Source organism: Amyelois transitella, chromosome 4 (genome assembly GCF_032362555.1).
Source record: "Amyelois transitella isolate CPQ chromosome 4, ilAmyTran1.1, whole genome shotgun sequence".
Lineage (NCBI taxonomy): Eukaryota > Metazoa > Arthropoda > Insecta > Lepidoptera > Pyralidae > Amyelois > Amyelois transitella.
This window is the reverse complement of record NC_083507.1, coordinates 6,296,359-6,315,563: the sequence shown is the minus strand read 5'-3', so window position 1 is coordinate 6,315,563 and position 19,205 is coordinate 6,296,359. Positions and strand designations below refer to the sequence as shown.

Here is a 19,205-nt window from a genome sequence, read left to right as displayed (position 1 = left end):
ATCAACTGACATATGATGATGATGACAATATCAATTAAAAATAAAAAAATATAATTACATAAATAAGTATTAAGTACATTAAACTATATAGGTATATCAGTAGGCACAGGACAAATTTGTCCACACACATATGTACTTACATTTTGATTGTAAAATACTGATGTCTGAACTGAGTAAATTCAGGATCTCAGATCTTGATCTTGATGAAGTCCTATCGCGTAACAAACATATAAAAATGATTTTTCGCCCCAAGTTGATTTGAAGTATTGTATTTGATCGCTAAATAAAAAACCGTTCTAAAACATTGTGATCTTTAAATCTATTTTCATATGAAGGAATAGGAATAGGCTTTTTTATAGGCTATTTGAACAGAGAAGTATGTTAGACAGTCATTTTATGCATGAGATAACATTATACGAACCGAGGCTGAATTTAAGATCTTTCCTTTCCATATGTAGGTTAATTTGAATTCGTAGTAAGGGTACTTGATTCTATTGAATATAATGTGTATACATGAATCATAACTTCTAATGGACTGAATCATTTTAATTTTTTCAGTTCTATTGACGCACGTAACATTTTAATAATGAGTACGGTAACAAATAAATAGCTTTTACTGTGCAATTAAAGTTAAACTAATTAGGTGTTCATATACTTACCTAAATATCTGGGTTACGAAGCTTCGCTCCCGTGGGAATTTCGGGATAAAAAGTACTTTATAATATTTTACTCTATCCGTGTACTAAATTTCAAGAAAATGTACTGGACAATTTGCCACAAACACATATCCTTTAAACTTTCGCATTAATTAATAGCATTAGAAAGATAGGATAGGATTTACAAAAAAAATGAGTAGTTTTTGAATCTAGGTAAGGTTCATATACATGGTAAAGAAACTGTATATATAAACTATTTAAGTACAGAAGAATTCCAAACCTTAGAATGAATGAAAGAATTCCAAACCTTAAAGGCTGAGTCACTTTTTTGACATGTATCGGTTACTTCCAGTTCCAATTCTACGAAACTGGGGTCCACAGCCGGTAAGCAAGTCGCAGATGCTATTTCCAGCTCCTAATTGCCGGGATCTGAACATAGTCCATCAACGATGATTCAGCCGCACGACTGTCTACGAGGTGTCGCCAAATCTTGCGGGCCCAATTTAAGATGACTAACTATTGGGGCGCCGTGAAAACTGTATTGTGGTCGTGAATCATTTGATTTTATCACAACGTATTAGAATGTTAAGAACAAAACTCGCAAGGACCAAAGATTTAAGAAAACAATATAGCACACCTGTCACCTTTTAAATGTTTAAGGATATAATATAGGGCATAAAATCGATATATAAATACTTACAACAGTAAACGTCATGCAAATTAGAGGAAAAGAAAATATATTAAATCATTGCTCTCCGTATGCATAACTATCTACGTAAAACTAGATGATTTACGTATATAAACTAATAGATGTACCTACCAACGTGAACAGGAAGGAAAATAAAAGTATGTAATTATTACGTAGGCAGTATCAGACTCGTGTAGTAAATTTTGCCGATTTTTAATAATTCAACGTATTTTCTTGGTTTGTCATCGTCATCAATAGAGAATAAATTTTACTCAAGAAGAAATTAAACTATCATTTCTTTTTTTGGCGGTACGACTATCTGCATTGCAATAGGTATCTATACTATCTTGTGGCTAACGAAGTTGATTGATTCATGTGCTAAATCCTTCTAACGGAGCGCGGCGCCGTCGCATGAATCAGTGAATGGCCCACAGAAGCAAAGAGCACATTATTTTTCGCTTTATGTAACAAAAAGTGTTACAAAATTTACAGTTACAGTCAAAAGCGTAACAAGCACGGGCTCCTTTGTTTCATCGGCGGTTGACACTGAAAACAACGATGCAAAATACCATTATCAACATTTCGAGGTCAAGTTATTGGTGTTCCTGTCAGAGAATGCATATAAACTGTGCTTTGTGAGTTAAGTGCACGTCTGAATTTTTCATCGAAATATATTCGGATATCGCAATTGAATAATATTCAATACACACCAAGGAAAGGCATTATCATCTATAACGCAGCTGTGATGCAATTGTATTGGTTAGGTTCATCTAAGAATGTTTTGGAGGGCAAACGGGATTCACCTGACTGGATAAGTCAGATTGAATAAATCTATGATTATGGCTTTTTAACCTTTTGGCGCTCCCCGGCCTACTCTACAGAGATGTTTTTTTACTGTATTCGTTCGCCGGGAATAACTTCTTAACTGATTTTGTTGCTTCTTAAGCGATTAATTTAAAGTAATGCATACCTATATGTCATTTGCCTACACGTGGCAAACGTGTAGCGTGATGCCATTTTGTAAACAATATAAGCTAACTTAATTAGGTACAATGGTGAATGTAAATGATCGGAAATGTACGCACGCGAGCTTCAGGATTTCTGAGAAACTATGAGTTGCCCGACAGTTGCTTTTGTTCAGATGTAAGTAAGTTTTTGAGGCTGAGCGGTACTAATTAGCTTTTATGCAGAGAGTGTAGAGATAATGACAAAGTCAACATTCTCCATAATTGTCATCTCACCTGCGAACGATTTGGGATTTAGGTCAGGTTCGGAATGTAATAATTAATTACCCTACAAAATAAACTTCCAGTTCAACGTAGCCTTCGAGTCTTTTCGAGATTATTTGCTCTGTTTACTGTTTATGGGATAAAGACGTGTACATGACTCGTGACGTTATTTTGTACAAAATGAACTGGCCAAGTACTGTCGGGAAAATCAAAAATATTTGAACGAAATGGCAGATATCTGAATATGTTATCTACGCTGGAAAAAGTAAATCACGATCAGTCCAATTATACAATCTGCTCACAACACATACGACACACTCAAATAGTTTTATATATTATTTCTATGGTTTTTATATGACATTGCAGTTGTGAAATAAGTTTGCTACCTTCCTGTAGTCTTATTATTGAAAGTCGTTGACGTGTAGAGGCTGTAGTAAGATGCGCGTGGGTAATTACCGGCGACGGTTTTAAAGCTACATGTGCCTGGTGGTCTATTTTAATATTAAAATTTATAGTTAGTCATCATGAGACTGAATCATTAGAATTTTAAAAAGGTATTTCCGTACTGGATTTAGGAAAATGTTTATAATCATACCTACATCTGGAGGAATTAATACTACATATACGTCGGACAAGACTATCAGGCCGATGCTTTTGTGGTCAGGGAAAACATTGGGGCGAATCCAGCACATTCATGGAAATGTTTTGGTACCTATATTTTGTTTCTTTTTAAATACTGTATAAAAATCATGTGTATAGATAAAAAAATATATACTCGGGACAAATATATATATGTGTATATATAATATATAAAAAACAGCATAAAACTGGAAATTATCTGGCGCACTTGCCTTCTGCACACTTGTTGCAGGTTGAAGCTATTCAGGAGGGACTGTACAATTTGTTAACAAAATTTTAGCTTGTAATCACCTTTTTTTTCTTTGATAGGTATGTAATTTTAGTTTGTTATCATTAAGTTTCTTTATTTAGTTATAATTAAAATTAACAATTGTCATTGATATAATAAAGAAACCGTGAAAGGTGCCGTGTGGTTCCCGGCACCAATACTAAAAAGAATAGGACCGCTCCACCTCTTTCCCATGGATGTCGTAAAAGGCGACTAAGGGATAGGCTTATAAACTTGAGATTCTTCTTTTAGGCGACAGGCTAGCAACCTGTCACTATTTGAATCTCAATTCTATCATTAAGCCAAATAGCTGAAAGTGGCCATTCAGTCTTTTCAAGACTGTTGGCTCTGTCTACCCCGCAAGGGATATAGACGTGACGATATGTATGTATGTATGTATAATAAAGAAACAACAAAAGTAAGGGTCACTCAAATCGCAATTAGAAGCAGGTTATCTCTGGAACATAGATATTTTTAATAAAGTTAGTACAAAAACTTTTCATAAAATCTTCTACTTGTTATGCAATGAAAATATGCAAAACTGTCTTTCTTAATAAAAAATTAAGGCAATGATGAAGAGTATAAAGTCAAAAATAAATACGAGTATTATAAGTAAGTACCTATGCACTTTTACAACAAAGCGTGCGCACTGAATGCAAAAGCGAGTATAAATTTTAAAATTCGTGTCGTGTTTACATTCTACTATTTGATTCGATTTATGACTTTAAAGTTCATAAAAGTGGTGTTGTGAATTTTCATGACTGTTTGTAATTTCGGTTAAAACAATTCACTTGGGTAAAATGTTTTAAGAAACCTGAGTCACAATTTAAAAGAAAATTGCATATTCCACTTCTTATACCAAGAAAGAAAAAAAGGAAAGTTAAAGTAATATCTTGGATAGATGCATATGCATAAAGATAGAGGAAAAGGTGCAATTGCGGCCCCCCATGTATTTTGGCCCCCATTGATATTACTATTTTCTAATAACGCCACCTAGCAAATTTTCGGTGGTTCTAAATCCTCGTTGTAACAGCAATATTTAGCACCCACCAAACCCCTCAGATGTCGCCCCGTTTATACGTCATTAGAATTATTCGAAACACGTTTGTGGGAGAACTTTTTAACTGCGATGATTTTAATTGCGTAAAAATTGAAAACTATTGAATTTGTGTTTTTGTGTCTGCACGTTTTATTCATTGAACATTTTTCTGCGAGATTTCAAAGGTATTTATGAAATTTAAGCATTTTATAAATATGTTAGGTCTACTTGTTTTGATTATCTCAATATTTTTAATGCGACCCCCTCAAATTGCTCACATTACATGTAAGACTAATTTATCGATTTCGAATTACAGACCTGGTGCGCAATGGATACAGTGTCAGAGTTGCGAATTATGGGCTCATAGACCCTGTGCAGGACCAGAAGGCGACTATTATATTTGTGATTTTTGCCGTTAGGTTTCAATTGTGCAATACATTTATTATGACCCCCCCCCCCAGGGTGCCACATAACCATCACTTGATCTCATTATGCCAAATTTGATTATTTAAGAAAAAATATTATTTCTTATTATCCGGTACTAGTTTAATTTTTTTCATAGTAAAATATGCATAAACAAATGATCAAAGAGCCCAATAAAATATGTTTCCAGTTTCTAGGTACTTTATTTTTTTTATAAACCCTCAAAAATAAAGTAGGGGGCCACAATTCCACTTTCTCCTCTACATATTACTGAAACTGTACATATGCAAAAAAGAAGTTATCGATTTATTAAATGAAATAATAATAGATTTCCTAAGTATGAACATTGAAAATTATTTTTAAAGGGCTAGATATACCTAAATGTTATTGATGTGCACTGTCAGAACAGTAACATAGATTTGATGAATACAAGGATACTAATAATTTATAGGTACATAAAATGTTGATGTAATATATAAAAAAAAATTAAATCTATTTTCTATAATTTTGTAGCTTCACATATTGCTCATTGATTTGTAAACCGACAGTTTTTTAAACGTTAATTCTTAAAGCGATAAGGTCAATTTTCAGGTTGCTACTTGCACGACAATGTTGTTAGTTTGGAACAAATAATGGAGCGATCAGAAAAAACAGCATAAGAATTTAGCAAAATGTGTTGACCATCACTACTTACAAACTGTTGGCTTCGTGCTTTCCGACAAAGTAGAAAATTAGGACCGCTCCATTTCTTGCAGTGTACAGAACTGCAAAAACATATCAACAAACGCCGTAAAAAATAAAACCACAACTTTTCTCGGCGGGTAGGATGTTACTTTTATGTTGACTTTAGTAGACTCCAAAGCCAACAGGTGAGATTGCTATCGTAAACATGCTATGATGAGAGAAATACTCCCAATGTTGTGAGTAATCTCAAATTATTTAGAAAGGTTTTCGAATGTATCCACATACAATGCAATCTTTTCTTATTGTTTCTGTCTATGAAAATATAGCAAAAATAGGCTTGAGATTTGTTTTTGTAGTGTTTCTATTTTATAATCTTAGTTCCGTTGTTCCGTGTATTATTCTGATTACTCGCCAATTCGTCTCGCAGCCATGTCGCGGTTACGAAACTCCAATTTGTTTATTATTGCCGATTTTTTTTGTATCCCACGTTGCAGGGTCACTGACATTTTTGCTGAGTTAATTTATAAATGTTTCTGTCTATTTAGACACACATTTATTAAATCAGCCTCCTTGCCAGAAAAGCAGGCAAATACTACTTCTTTTCACTTGCCACAAACCCTGAATACATCTATCAGTTTATCCATATTAATTAATATCATCATGCTAGCTCGTTGATTTTAGAGTTAATTAATTATATAGGTACTCATTCATATTCATAGGAAGACAAGACTTAGAGAAGGTGCAACCAAGAGACCAGGACAGACACCATGAGAATAATGATTTTAAATTAATCCTTAGAATTACTTTTTTTTTTAATATTTATTTACCATCGAAAAAGTGGAACAGAAATCTTTCCTTAATACAGAATATTGATGATTTAAGCCACATTTTAACACGTCACATTATTTAAGATTCAATTTGCAACATTCATTGATTGATTTAATAGAACGCATATCAATTTTTTCTTGATAGAAACGATTGCCGTCAATTATCAGGTGATTCACACCTAATACGATTGCCACAATTGTGTAGGGTGTGAAGGCGGAGAGACTGGCTGTGTGGGGGGAGGCGACACGCGACCGTCCCAATACAGGAAGAGCGCTATTATCTATTACTTATTATTAGACCAATAATTACTTACCTGTTGCTCATGAAAGCAGTACAAGTCTTATATTTGTCATTCGACTGTAACTAAGCTTTATTTGGTTTTTGCTCTTGACCTGACCTTTCACCAGAACGTAGGTACACGATATCGATAAAATGAACAAATATTTTGTGATTAGGTACTAGTTGTCTTCACATTTAGTTTTAATGAAAAAATTCTAAGGGCATGTATGTACCTATCTACATTGTGTCATAAATTTAATAGTGCCTGAAAAAATATAATTTTCAACATTACTCTTTGTTTCGAATCCCAGAAGCGCTTTCATAACATAGCAAGTTGAACCAACAAAGGGGCTGAAGGGTGGATTGAATCACCGACCTTCACCTCAATCCTTTACAATGAGTAGGAGCGTTTCACTATTAAAATGATTTCTTCGGAATACAATTATATTTTATTGTGAACATGAAAATTAGGTTGACTGATACACAATTATCAAGAAATGGAGAACTGCGCTGGAAAACGAATGAATAGGTCAAAGTTAAACAGAATCGATTATCGAATATTTAACCGCGACAAGTGCTAAAATATCAGGCCACGCTCGTCCGAAAGGTATAAAGTTATATACCTAAATTTTGCTCTGACTGTTTCTTTTTTCGAATAATACTACTACAACCTTATGAGAAATTGCCGAAGGCTCTTAAGTGTGTCGGATAAGTAGGTATTTAGTAGCTGCTTTTAAAGAATAGATGGTGTTAGTTTAAGACTTTGGTACATGTTGGTCTACTAATTTGAGTCAATTGAGCCTTTGTGACTAAAGTCATTAAATTCTGACTAACGTTTGACCTATTTTAGTAAAATTTACCTAGTTGGACTTTCTTACTAAAGATATTTATTTATTAATCTATCGCCACGTCGTAAAATATGTGGGTATTACATGTAGACAAAACCAAACGACTCGAAAAGCCTGTAAAGTCATATTCAAGGCTGAATGAAAACTTATATTTAATTTTTCTTAAATCCTTTTTTTGCATTAACTTTCCATTTTTATTCAATATTCAATCATGATTCTTAAATTATAAAAAAAGCAAAATATATGCAGCATTAGCCATTATATCAACTTAGCACTCAAAAGCACAACTAGAACGTCTCAACACAAAAAAGGTTGCAGGTACTTACATGCATTTTCACAGCAATAAAAATTAGTAAGCTGCTCACACGTTAACGGTGTATGCCCGATACGATAAGGTTGACCTTCACCTCTAGATGGTGACCTCACGCTACCACCTTCAGGGAAGCAGCCACCCTAGGCTTTAGTCATCACTGACAATGGCTTTGTCATCCAAGTGCTATGAAGGTTTACCTTTGAAGGTATACATTAAAGTGCAATTGTTAAATTATTAATTACAATCTTTAACATGCAGACAAAGAAATCGTAAAAGCTATGTCTTAGACGATAACTAATAAAATATTTGAGATTATTATATTGTAAAAAACCCTTATGCAGTCGTGGATATGCATAACACATCTTTGCCCCTCACGGAGATGACAGAGGCAACTGTCTCGAAAAGACTCAAGGCCACTTTCAGCCAAATGGAAATTTAGGTAGAGGTAGATAGAGGTGGCGAGCCTATCGCCTAAAAGAAGAAGCCAAATTATATAAGACTTACCTTTGATAGACTTTTACAATCTGCTTGAGACAAGAATTCAATCGTGGGTAATTAAAATAAAATGTCTTTATTTACAAGATTTTTTTCTATAACATCAATCGCAAAGGGATCCATTTATAACATGTATTTTATGATTAAGATTTGCATGCAGAGAAAAGATTTCAGAAATCACAAGTTGTTTGCTATCGCAGCAAGGATGATTTACTTGATAAGAATTTTTATGTCCTTGCTGTGCTATTTGGAATTCCAAGGATGGACACGATATAATATCGTAGCATAATGTAATGATGGCATTAAAAGAAAATTTATTCTTTGTTATTATACTAAATCGACCGTTACACGGTAGGTATTAGTATTTATTATAACTCATATGATCTTTTCACATTCCTAATTGACTGAAGGTGATTCCTTTAAGGGATGATCATTGGAAATAGTTTTTTATCAATGCTTATATCATATATTTCCATACCGTTAGTCGCGGTTGTGTCCTTACCTCTTTGGAGAGGGGCGTCTATGACCACATTGACCACTTATAAAATACTAATGATATTTTTTTACTAACTGAAAAAATTTAAATTATAATTTTTTTTTGTCTTTTCTCACATCGGTTGTCTGGAGTTCGACAAGGTCTTGTTAATTTTATTTATGGTATTATTTGTTGTTCTGAATATTTAGTGATGCAATAAAGATTAAACTAAAAAGATTACATAGAAGGTAGATCATATTAATACGTTGGATAGTCCGCTGCATCATTCCCGTTAAGATTGAACATGTCGATCTAGGGTTAAAGGGTTATAAACATTTTAATATAGGTAGTTTTAAAATCATGTGAAAAAATGTAATAATGTCGATATGTACCTATGTTTGTTAAATCATGTTACCGTGATAACTTCGCATTAGTTATTTAAAAGAGAATGGGGTCAAATACCTACTTACAGGGTAATATTATTCCCTGAAGAGGCGGATTTTCATGGTAAGGATACTGTCAACTCCGGGATCGTGGCAAGAGTTATTACATTCATCTTTGTAATTAAAATAATTTTATTATGGTGACTCACACCGTTCACAAAAGATGTTGCTAATGTAAAGTACCTTCATGATGACAATTTTTGACCAACTATGAGCCCTTTGTAAACGTAATATAATCAAAAATTCGAAAAGGAAATAACGGATTTTTAATTTATTTGTTAGTCAAAATGTTTAAATTCAGTGACACTCGCAAATTTAGTTAATTATTATTAACTTTTTTCTATGAATTTTCAGACTTACCAAATCTGAGTGTAAAACCGGTAGGTATTATCGTCGGGAGGAAGTAGATGGATTTTCAAAGGGTTTAATTCAAACACGCTCGTTGCCCATGATGCTTATGTTATATTCCATGGCAAATATACATATTTTTAAGAAAGCTATTATCCGTTGTTTATTGGTCAATTACATGTATCTCAGAAAATATTAGTTGACTAACCTGGTTTCCCGTCCCATAAGGCAATAAGGTATACTAATGACGTAGGTTAATTTATAACGTAAATTGCAGTACCTATGTATGTTTAGTTTTGTGGAAGAAATCTATACTAATATTATAAAGCTGAAGAGTTTGTTTGTTTGAACGCGCTAATCTCAGGAACTACTGCTTCGTATTGAAAAATTATTTTTGCGTCGAATAGACCATTTATCGAGGAAGGCTTAAGGGTGTATAACATCACGCTGCAACTATAAGGAGCAAAGAAATAATGGAAAAAGTGAAAAAAAAAACGGTGAAAATTATTCATCCTTCAATGATGCCCAAAACAACTATTCCACGCGGACGAAGTCGCGGGCACAGCTAGTTGTTTAATAATTGTCTAACACTGAATACAAGTAGGCATAGTGAATATTGTAATCAAAAAACTCATTTGACTAGAAATATAGTACACAATGTTTTTATACTCATCCCTCTGGTAAGATCATTAACCATATTCATGAGTTCTCTCACGATAGTCTGGTTTATATTAATCTCAGCTTTTGGTTAGGTATTTAAGCTTAGATCCTATGTAGGTAAATGATATTTATCAAGCTATGAAAAGATTTTGCTGTCGACTGACAGATAATCATAAATCCAGCCCTAGGTATATTTGTGGCACACATTCACGTCAATTCTTTTCCTAGGTCTTAAGGATTTAAAATAGTCATAAGATTGAACGGCCACGTTTAGCTTGATATTCTGAGAAAGTTATTATAGATTGGTAGGTAGTTTATAGCAAATCACCAGTTTATAAACTCTTTCTCTTGTACAATAACAGTAGCAAGAACAAGCAGTGGGCACTGTTGCTGCAGTGGTAATGTACGCTTACGGTGCAGTACGTTAACTAAGATTCTTAGGAAACTATTAGGAAAATTTAAAGGAAAATCTTGAATAATTATATGCCTCATGGCATTTTTCTTATGAATAATGGCAATAAATAACAATTATTCTATGACAACAAGTGAAATATGAGTGTAATATGTCTATTACAATGTAGTTAATTATATTTCCACTGTGTAGTAAATACTATTACGAGTAGTTTCACAAATTGTCGCATGAGTTAATAAAAATATCGTTTCGACATTTTACATCGCAATATTCGTACACACAATAAAAAGCTTATTTATAACTTAGTTTAAGTCACTAAATAAAGGACGAACTTTTACCATTTGGTTTTCGGATCAGTACAAATAAACATAGCATCATAAGAAAGTAAAATTGGGTGACTACAGGACAAACAAATGGTAGGTTTTTAGCAGGCAGGCCGCAGACCTTTACTAGTTCTATTTCTATCTCGTCGTTACATGCTGTTTCCAAACGTATTACAATTGAGTTTAAAATTTTAAATATGTTACGAAAAGTAAAGGGAGGGTTAATTGGGTTAGCAAATGAAGTTACTTGTAAAACTTAATCTCATGAGTTAATCAACACAACGAGTTTTCCATAATCTTGATTTATTCGGAGAAACTATTCGGCAGTGCAGTAAGAAGTTTGGATTCGTCGAAAGCGTGATAAGCTTTACCGTAACATAAAGTTAAAGGCGGGCGGGCTCGGGCGGCGGCGGCGGCGCCTCACATATATGCGGTCGCAGTAGTCGCGGCCCGCACTCAGCCAAACTCGCGGACTGCGGTAGGTCGTGCCACAGGCGCCACGATCGCAGTCGAAGTTCCCGCGGCCGCACATTTTCTTTGAAATTTCGCGTAAATGCAAAGAAAAAAGTGATACGGAACCAACGGTGACATACGAGTGCGCTGTGATTTATGATATTATACAAATGACTCTATTTTTTATCGATCTTACACAAATTTCGTTAATAGGAATAGGGCTACCGACGTGATCGCTAGTGAAACGTACTGACTTCAGGGTTTCAAGTGGAAAGGATTACGTTGACGGTTCCTGGGATTAATCTCGCTGGTAAGTTATACAATCAATTTAAATATACCTAAAAGTCTATCTAATAAAAATAGAAAAAGATGTGTGAGATACCTTTAATTATACCATATATTATAAGGATTTAAATTGCACTTATAAAAATTTCACACTACCTTTACTTTTTTAGGCATGTGCTATGTATTATATAGTCACAAGTAAACAAAAATAATAAAAAACCCATTTAAAATCAATCTTTATATTACTTACATCGTTTAAATTAGTAATCGGTCCTAGTTCCTAACTCTGAGATAGCAGATAATTTTATGTTTTTATGGACTCCTTATATGCTTATGTAGTAATACTTTTTAAATTGTTCCAAGATAGATAGCAAACTCAATAAAAAAAATTGATATCACACTTATTCCTAAGGCATAATATATATAACATTAATTTTCCAATGTTTTATTAAGTAGGTGCATGTTTTATTATATTTTCCTGTCTATTGTCCGCGCAGTCTACAAAGAAAATTGCACGTACACGTAGTAGTAAAAAATCGCTCGGTTGTCAATGCACTTCAATCACATTTAATTAACTCGTATAGGTATAGATACTATTCAAGGTTATTTGTATTAAGATAATACTGGTTAATAGAAATTATGTTGAACCTTAATGAGACTTAGAGCAAAATTTTTTAAACGTACATACATACATATCATCACATCTATATCCCTTACGGGGTAGACAAAGCCAACAGTCTTGAAAAGACTGAAAGGCCACGTTCAGCTATTTGGCTTAATGATAGAATTGAGATTCAAATAGTGACAGGTTGCTAGCCTATCGCCTAAAAAATAATCCCAAGTTTGTAAGCCTATCCCTCAGTCGCCTTTTACGACATCCATGGGAAAGAGATGGAGTGGTCCTATTCTTTTTTGTATTGGTGTCGGGAACCACACGGCACCGTTTTTAAACGTTACGATGTTTATATAAATTTACGAGTCTATCGCAAAACCAAACATATGTTGTTAAAATTCTGATTATTACTAAAATAATAAAAAGTTTATACTTTAATCTCTGACACATTTGGGTGCAAATTCAAATTATTTAAACACTACTAACATGATAAGTAAAAAAGTTTATTTATAAGCTTAAGACGGGCGTTTCACGTATACTTTATACCGTTACAAATGTCTTTTGTTTCCCAAAAAGAAAATCCATTTTGTTTGAGAATAACGAAACGACGCCACTATCAGTATTATCAGATGTACTATGCGGATAAAGACACTGAGCGTTATCACAAAGATAACAGCATGTTTCTGTCACACCTCACAGTCGCACACATCGGAAATTCCTTTACTGCTATGTGTACAAGACACTCATAATGAACTTCTTAGTTCATTATTGTTAATTGTTTTTAGTTTGTGTTGGTGACAAAAACCTTTAGATGTGAGTACTTTATTCATTTTTTCAAGCTCCATCTAAGCTTTAAGAATTTTATAAAAATAAACGATAAATATATTGTGTTAGCTGCTTTTCTTTCCGCGTAGATTGTAAAAGTCAATCAAGAAAAAGGCTCACAAACTTACGATGTTCTTTTAAACGATAGTATAGCAACCTGTCACTATATGAATCTCAATTCCATCATTTGTCATCTCTTACCTTCGTTTTACCATTCGACCTTAAAGTCTTTACGAGACTATTGGCTCTGTCTAACTCATAAGGGATATAGACGTGACATATGTATGTGCAAAACATAATTCGGTCAATATAGTAACCTGTGTCGTTTGTCAAACGAATACGTCAATTAGTACCTGATTACGAATAAATAAGGTCAATATTCCTTGAGGTTGTGTAAATAAACAAAGTGGTTCTGAGAATTTGCACATTTGTTTGAGGTAGTACTGGGAAAGTGACTAATGTTTAGAGAGGGACACACCAATGTATTAAAGAGGACATTAAACTTGACATAAATTATGGAAACAGTCGATATTCAATTACTTTAATTTATGAGTGAGTACGGTGGTCTTTGCAGTTGATTGTATTATACATATTTATGATAAAAAATCTTGGTAAAGCACTTATATGGTATCCCAAAAGATGCGTGATATCAGTCCAGCTGTGACGGTTGAAAGCTTTGCCAAATAATTTTACAGTAAAGTTAAACTTAGGTACATGCTTGCATCTTGCAAGCAATTCTCATAGTAATATTGTATAGGTATCGTAAACATACATAACTAATATTGGAATATCAATAAGGTATAATATATAATTCTCTAGGATGCAATTTATCTTCATATCAAATTGCTCTCGTTGTTTGATTAACGAACAAAACACTCACATGGTTTTATTCATTAGCAGTAATGAGTTACTATAGTTATTTGTTAATGTGAATTCTCACTAAATTTATTATTTTTTGTTTGAAGTGATATCGACAGTGTCCATTAAAGTAGACATGTAGGTAAATGTTACTCGGTGAGTCACGCGATGTGTTGAAGGTACGAGTAGAATTTATCGTAAATTTCGTGAACATATTTTATATGATTTTTCTAATGTTTACTTGAATTGTAAGTTATCGGTTGCATAAGTTCTATTTTGCGTGATTTGCAAAATAATATACATCGTCTTTAGCGTCCGCTTGCGGCATCGCACGTTTAAACTATTCCGTACAAATCTTTTGTGTGTAAGAGTAAAAAACATACACACTCCTGAGCTTTAGTTTGTTTTGATTCGAAACATTTCGACTTAGGTAGATTATTAGTCTGACCTTAGTTACCAATTAAACCGCATGTAGTCTTACGAGTAATTGTTGTTTGATCTGATGGCTATATAAAGTCGTGATCATCTTTTGGAAAAACAAATATATATATTAATAATATAAGATTATTAATTAATTAAATTTAATAATATAGATGATAGAAGCATGTGCTAAACTTTATTAACACATGCGTCTGTGTATCTTGGAAGATGGATATTACGGAGTCAAGATGTTCCAGCTAATTAAGGTAGTGTGTTTCGCCATAAGACCTAGACTATCGTTCCTTATAAAGATCTACAGGTAGGTAAACATTAAGATAGCATCAAATATTACATAAATTACGGCGATGACTATAGTCGTGTAAGTAGATATTATGTAAATAAGATTTTCAACTTATGTTCCTTAAAAAGATCGACAGGTAACATAACAATCAACAGATAGTGGTAGATATAGAATTATGGTGATGATGAAGTTAAGTTATTAGTATTGTATGCACCTAGTCGGAAGCAGGAAGACCTCACCAGGGCCGAGATGCACGCGTCATCCCGAGAGAGCAGCTCATTGAGATGCGGGTCACTTGCGCATGCACACAATGTGAAGCATATTCAAATTAAAACAGTGATGCCAATCAGTATTGTAACATTTACAGCCTGCTACAACATTTATAGATACTTTTATGGGAATGTTCATTTTGTTTCTATTTTTTTTATTGAATATACTATTTGATTATTGTATTATTTATATTTCTTTGTCGTAACCTTAAACGAGAAAGAGTCCGTTATTCCCGATGACGTGGGAATTTGCTATGTGCTTCAATATGCCAAAATTCCGCCTACGTCCTGTGCAATTTACACTGTGCGTTGTTTGTCAGTCACTGGCTCAGAAAAATGGCACTTTTTTACATATTGATCTAATCGTCTAGTTTCATAATTATACTAAATAGACTTTAAAATATTGAAAACCATCAATAAAGAGGATGGATGAGTAAAAAAGATACAATGAAGAGATCAGAAGTGTAATTTGTTTAAACATAGCGCGGACTGGCGGAGCGTTTCTCAAATTGATTAAAGTCGACGATTAAGTTCCACTGACCAAAGCAGCGGCATTTTTGGTAATTTAAATTGCAGTCAGTGAGTCTCATGTCAAAAAAATGTTTTGGTAAAATTAGGTAATAAATCTGAGTCCAATGTCGCCAGTGAAACCGGCGTTACCTCCGCGCGCCGACACGCTTCGGCGAGCGGAACATTGCTGGCGACACCTCTGTTTGCTTTGCGCTTTCAGATTTGATAAACCCAATGTTTTATTTAATCAAAGTCATACAATACCCATCATATCGTCTTAAAATTGTTTTCTTTTGTTTGAGTGGGTGCCATAGCCAGTAAACTTTGGATATTCGGATTTCAGAGTAAATTTACTTGTTTTTGTTATTGACATGCGCAGGAAAGATCACATCACAAGTGGTCCAATGTAAACTGTTTGACCTTTGGTATCCTAAGACCTTGACAGAGCCTAAAAGTTCAAGTATACTCCTTTGAAAAACTAAAAATCTATTTAAATTTTTAAATCTTTTTTCATTGAGAATGTATAGGAAGCCAGAAAAGTATTATTTAATATTTAACATTAGTGCGCTTCTGGATTACATTCATACTTCATAGAAAATATGTTTCGTAAGCCCCTGTTGTTGCAAGTTAATTTATCTTTGCGATAATGTGTGTTGACGAGCCTGAGGTGCGCGACTGAAGTATATATAATAGCAATGTAGGTCAGAGATGTGATTAGACATATTTATATTTTAGTTCGTATGTGTACCACATTGCAGGTGAACAACTAAAGCAAGGAATAGTTTGAAGATAAAGTATTTATCATGTCATAAATCATAATTACTTCGATATTTATTGACAAGAAAATATATTATGGCTAAATAAATCTATGGAATGCTTGAACGGAAGTAAAACATTCGCATCATAAATTATGTAAACAAGTGTTTTTTATGATAAAATATATACAAATTATGAGGATGAGGTGAGGATCTAAACAAATTAATTATTACTTATACAACAAAACTTAGTACTTTCAGAATTTTCGTGAACAATATAATACAGTTGACCGCATCTTTCCATGTTTCTCATTTGTTGTAATGTAAGGAAATAAATTAATATTATTTTAAGAATTTTGCATATTTTAGCTTTCTTCGACTATGACTTCTGTTATCGATTAGTTAAATGAAAATAAAATCAAAATTCAAATAAAATGTATTATAAATAGAAAAATCCGAAGTATTTTATTAATTATCATCAATTTAGTCATAGGAGCAGGTTTAGTCCGGCATTATCAGAACTTATTTAAATTTGAGATCTTCGATTTCTTATTCTGGGTGACTCATATGAGGATATGATTCATAAGAGACTGTGACCTCTATAATATCATCTGTATAAAATCATAGTCATGTCGGTAGAGATAGGTACATTTATTAATCGGAACTTAAAATAATTTAATTAAATAAAATAATAAAATATATGAGCTTAAATAATTAGACATAAAAAATTAATAACTTAAGGTAATATTTGTCTAGCCTTCCGGGAAAGTGGCGTGAGTTATGTATGTAATAATTACATACTACCGTCTTTTCTGAGTTTTCTCTAATGATTACATTTCTTTATTTCAGATAACGTCATCAAATCGCAACGACTTCTATCATCAAGATACGTGAGGAATTTTAGAGGAAATTTGATACCGAACCGGTTTAGATATTTTCTACTCAATGTTCCGACTGTGACCAGAATAAATATTTTTAGTAAAATAATATAAGAATAAATGAGAATATTTAGCAGTAGAAAAGAATACATATCATCGAGAAACATGACGGCCTTAAGCATCAGATCAAGTCTTAGAATATTATGGACGGTGGTAGCGGCTATGGTCTTCCTAACTAGAATCAGTGCGGCGCCTGCGTTCGAGGGTGGTATCAGCCAGGCTACGGTAAGTACCTAAATACACTTTATTTTGTGCATTTAGATCAATTTAGCATCTTAACTGTAAAAACGTTTCAATTAAAATGTACTATACTAATTAATATGTTTGTCTGTAAGTCAAAATAAATATTCATGCCATCAGTCGTAAACCAGTTGCAGGCAAAAATAATGTATAGAGGTTTATCTTTGTCATCGATATCGTATAACGGAATCGGAAATGAGTGACTTATCTTGCGGTAGTGCGATACTTGAGGTGTATGGTGTGAGTCAACGTTTCTCGGAACTCCGACCGCTCACTCACCGAAATCATTCCATTTAAATTAATAGCTCACGTAGTAGTAGCGCTATAGTAGATCTTTCATTCATAAAACTAAGAGTTACCCAACTAACATACGAACATTGGTTTTCGCAGCGTCTTCGGAACATTCAATGTTCCTCTCTAACCGTTTATATAACATCTTAAATGACTCATTCACACTATGTTGAACATATGTTGTAGGAAGCTATAGCCATTATTGTGATCAATGAACGTTGCGTCACTTTTGTAGTATTTACAAATTACGATAAGTTTATTGATAAATATGAGACTTTGTGAGTCAACTGTTAGTAGGTACTAGAGCAAAGAATATTATTTTCAAGCGGAGGTCATTGATTAAATCTAGACATACTGAGTTATGTGATAGGAGATTACCGATGTTTTTTTCAAAATCACTACCAATGCGCTTTGCAATCAATTCTCCTTGATTATTCGGAAAATAAATGGGATTAGAAGTAATACTTTTTTCTAAAAGAATTACTTCTGGACTATCTCAGCCAATGGGTCCCTCTCTAGTGACAGGAAGTACCTTCTGAGGGATAAAACAAAGTTCATTGCCATCTCGTTATCGATAAATTAATTTTGTTCTGACACGTCACATAATCAGATCATCAAAATTTAGTCAGTTACCTCAAAACTTGACCGCTCAATTAGAATTCCTGGCAAGTCAGTTTGATCGCGATAACTTTCAGTTATTACGTAAACGTAGGCTCTTTGTGATCGTGACTCAACATACTGATGTTCCTCAGAGATGGTGATTCTGGTGGAAGCAGTAATAAAAATCTCGGCGTTTCTCGGAAACTGACAATGCGTGAGTCACACGACCAGTCCACAATCGCGAGGATCACTGCCGCCAAGTTCTAGGTCATAGAGCGGTGACCCTGCCTCACTCTTACTAAAGTATCATTCAAAACAAATCCTAATAATTAAAAGTCCTCATAACAATAAAAATAAATTTTAAACATGCTGTTAAGTATATTTATTCTTTTCTTAAATAAGAAGCATGTATTATTTCGGCTTCAGTTCTTCTATAAGTCTTTAAAGACAAACATCCATCAGATAAATTAAAACCTAAAAGTAAAATCTATTTCCTAATGCGATATTGTAATTGATTCGTTCTTTTAGTAAAAAGTAATTCGGAATAAATAGCCGAGGCGATGTCAAGGCAAATTCTCGTTCCACTAACCCGTTTGGACTTTCGTAGTGCGAACGCCGATCAATCACTAAGTTGGTATATTCTCTAATCCACGATGATTCAGAAGGTTCTTACCATTTACAGAGGTTTCGCTACCATGAGTCTGGTTGCATGTCAGACCTTATTAATTGATAAGTTACATCGTACAGTTTTAATTCATGTTGGACAATGTGTGTCATGGTTTTAGTGAGTGTTGTAT

General features: G+C 33.5%; 1 protein-coding gene across 7 annotated transcripts in view; it reads left to right on the top strand.

The window, feature by feature from the left end:
• Positions 1-11,515: 11,515 nt before the first annotated feature.
• Positions 11,516-19,205, top strand: part of LOC106138711 (matrix metalloproteinase-14) — a 28,621-nt gene continuing 20,931 nt past the window's right edge. For 6 of the 7 annotated variants that reach the window (XR_001228729.2, XR_001228727.2, XR_009657550.1 and 3 more), the window contains exons 1-2: positions 13,070-13,214; positions 17,189-17,502. Coding sequence is in view for 4 of the 7 variants with exons in the window: in XM_013339961.2 (XP_013195415.2) it covers positions 17,338-17,502 (165 nt within the window). In the remaining 3 variants the exon portion in view is untranslated. Of the gene's footprint in view, positions 11,814-13,069; positions 13,215-17,188; positions 17,503-19,205 lie in introns of those variants that run through there. The other variant, XM_013339960.2, reaches the window with a different exon arrangement.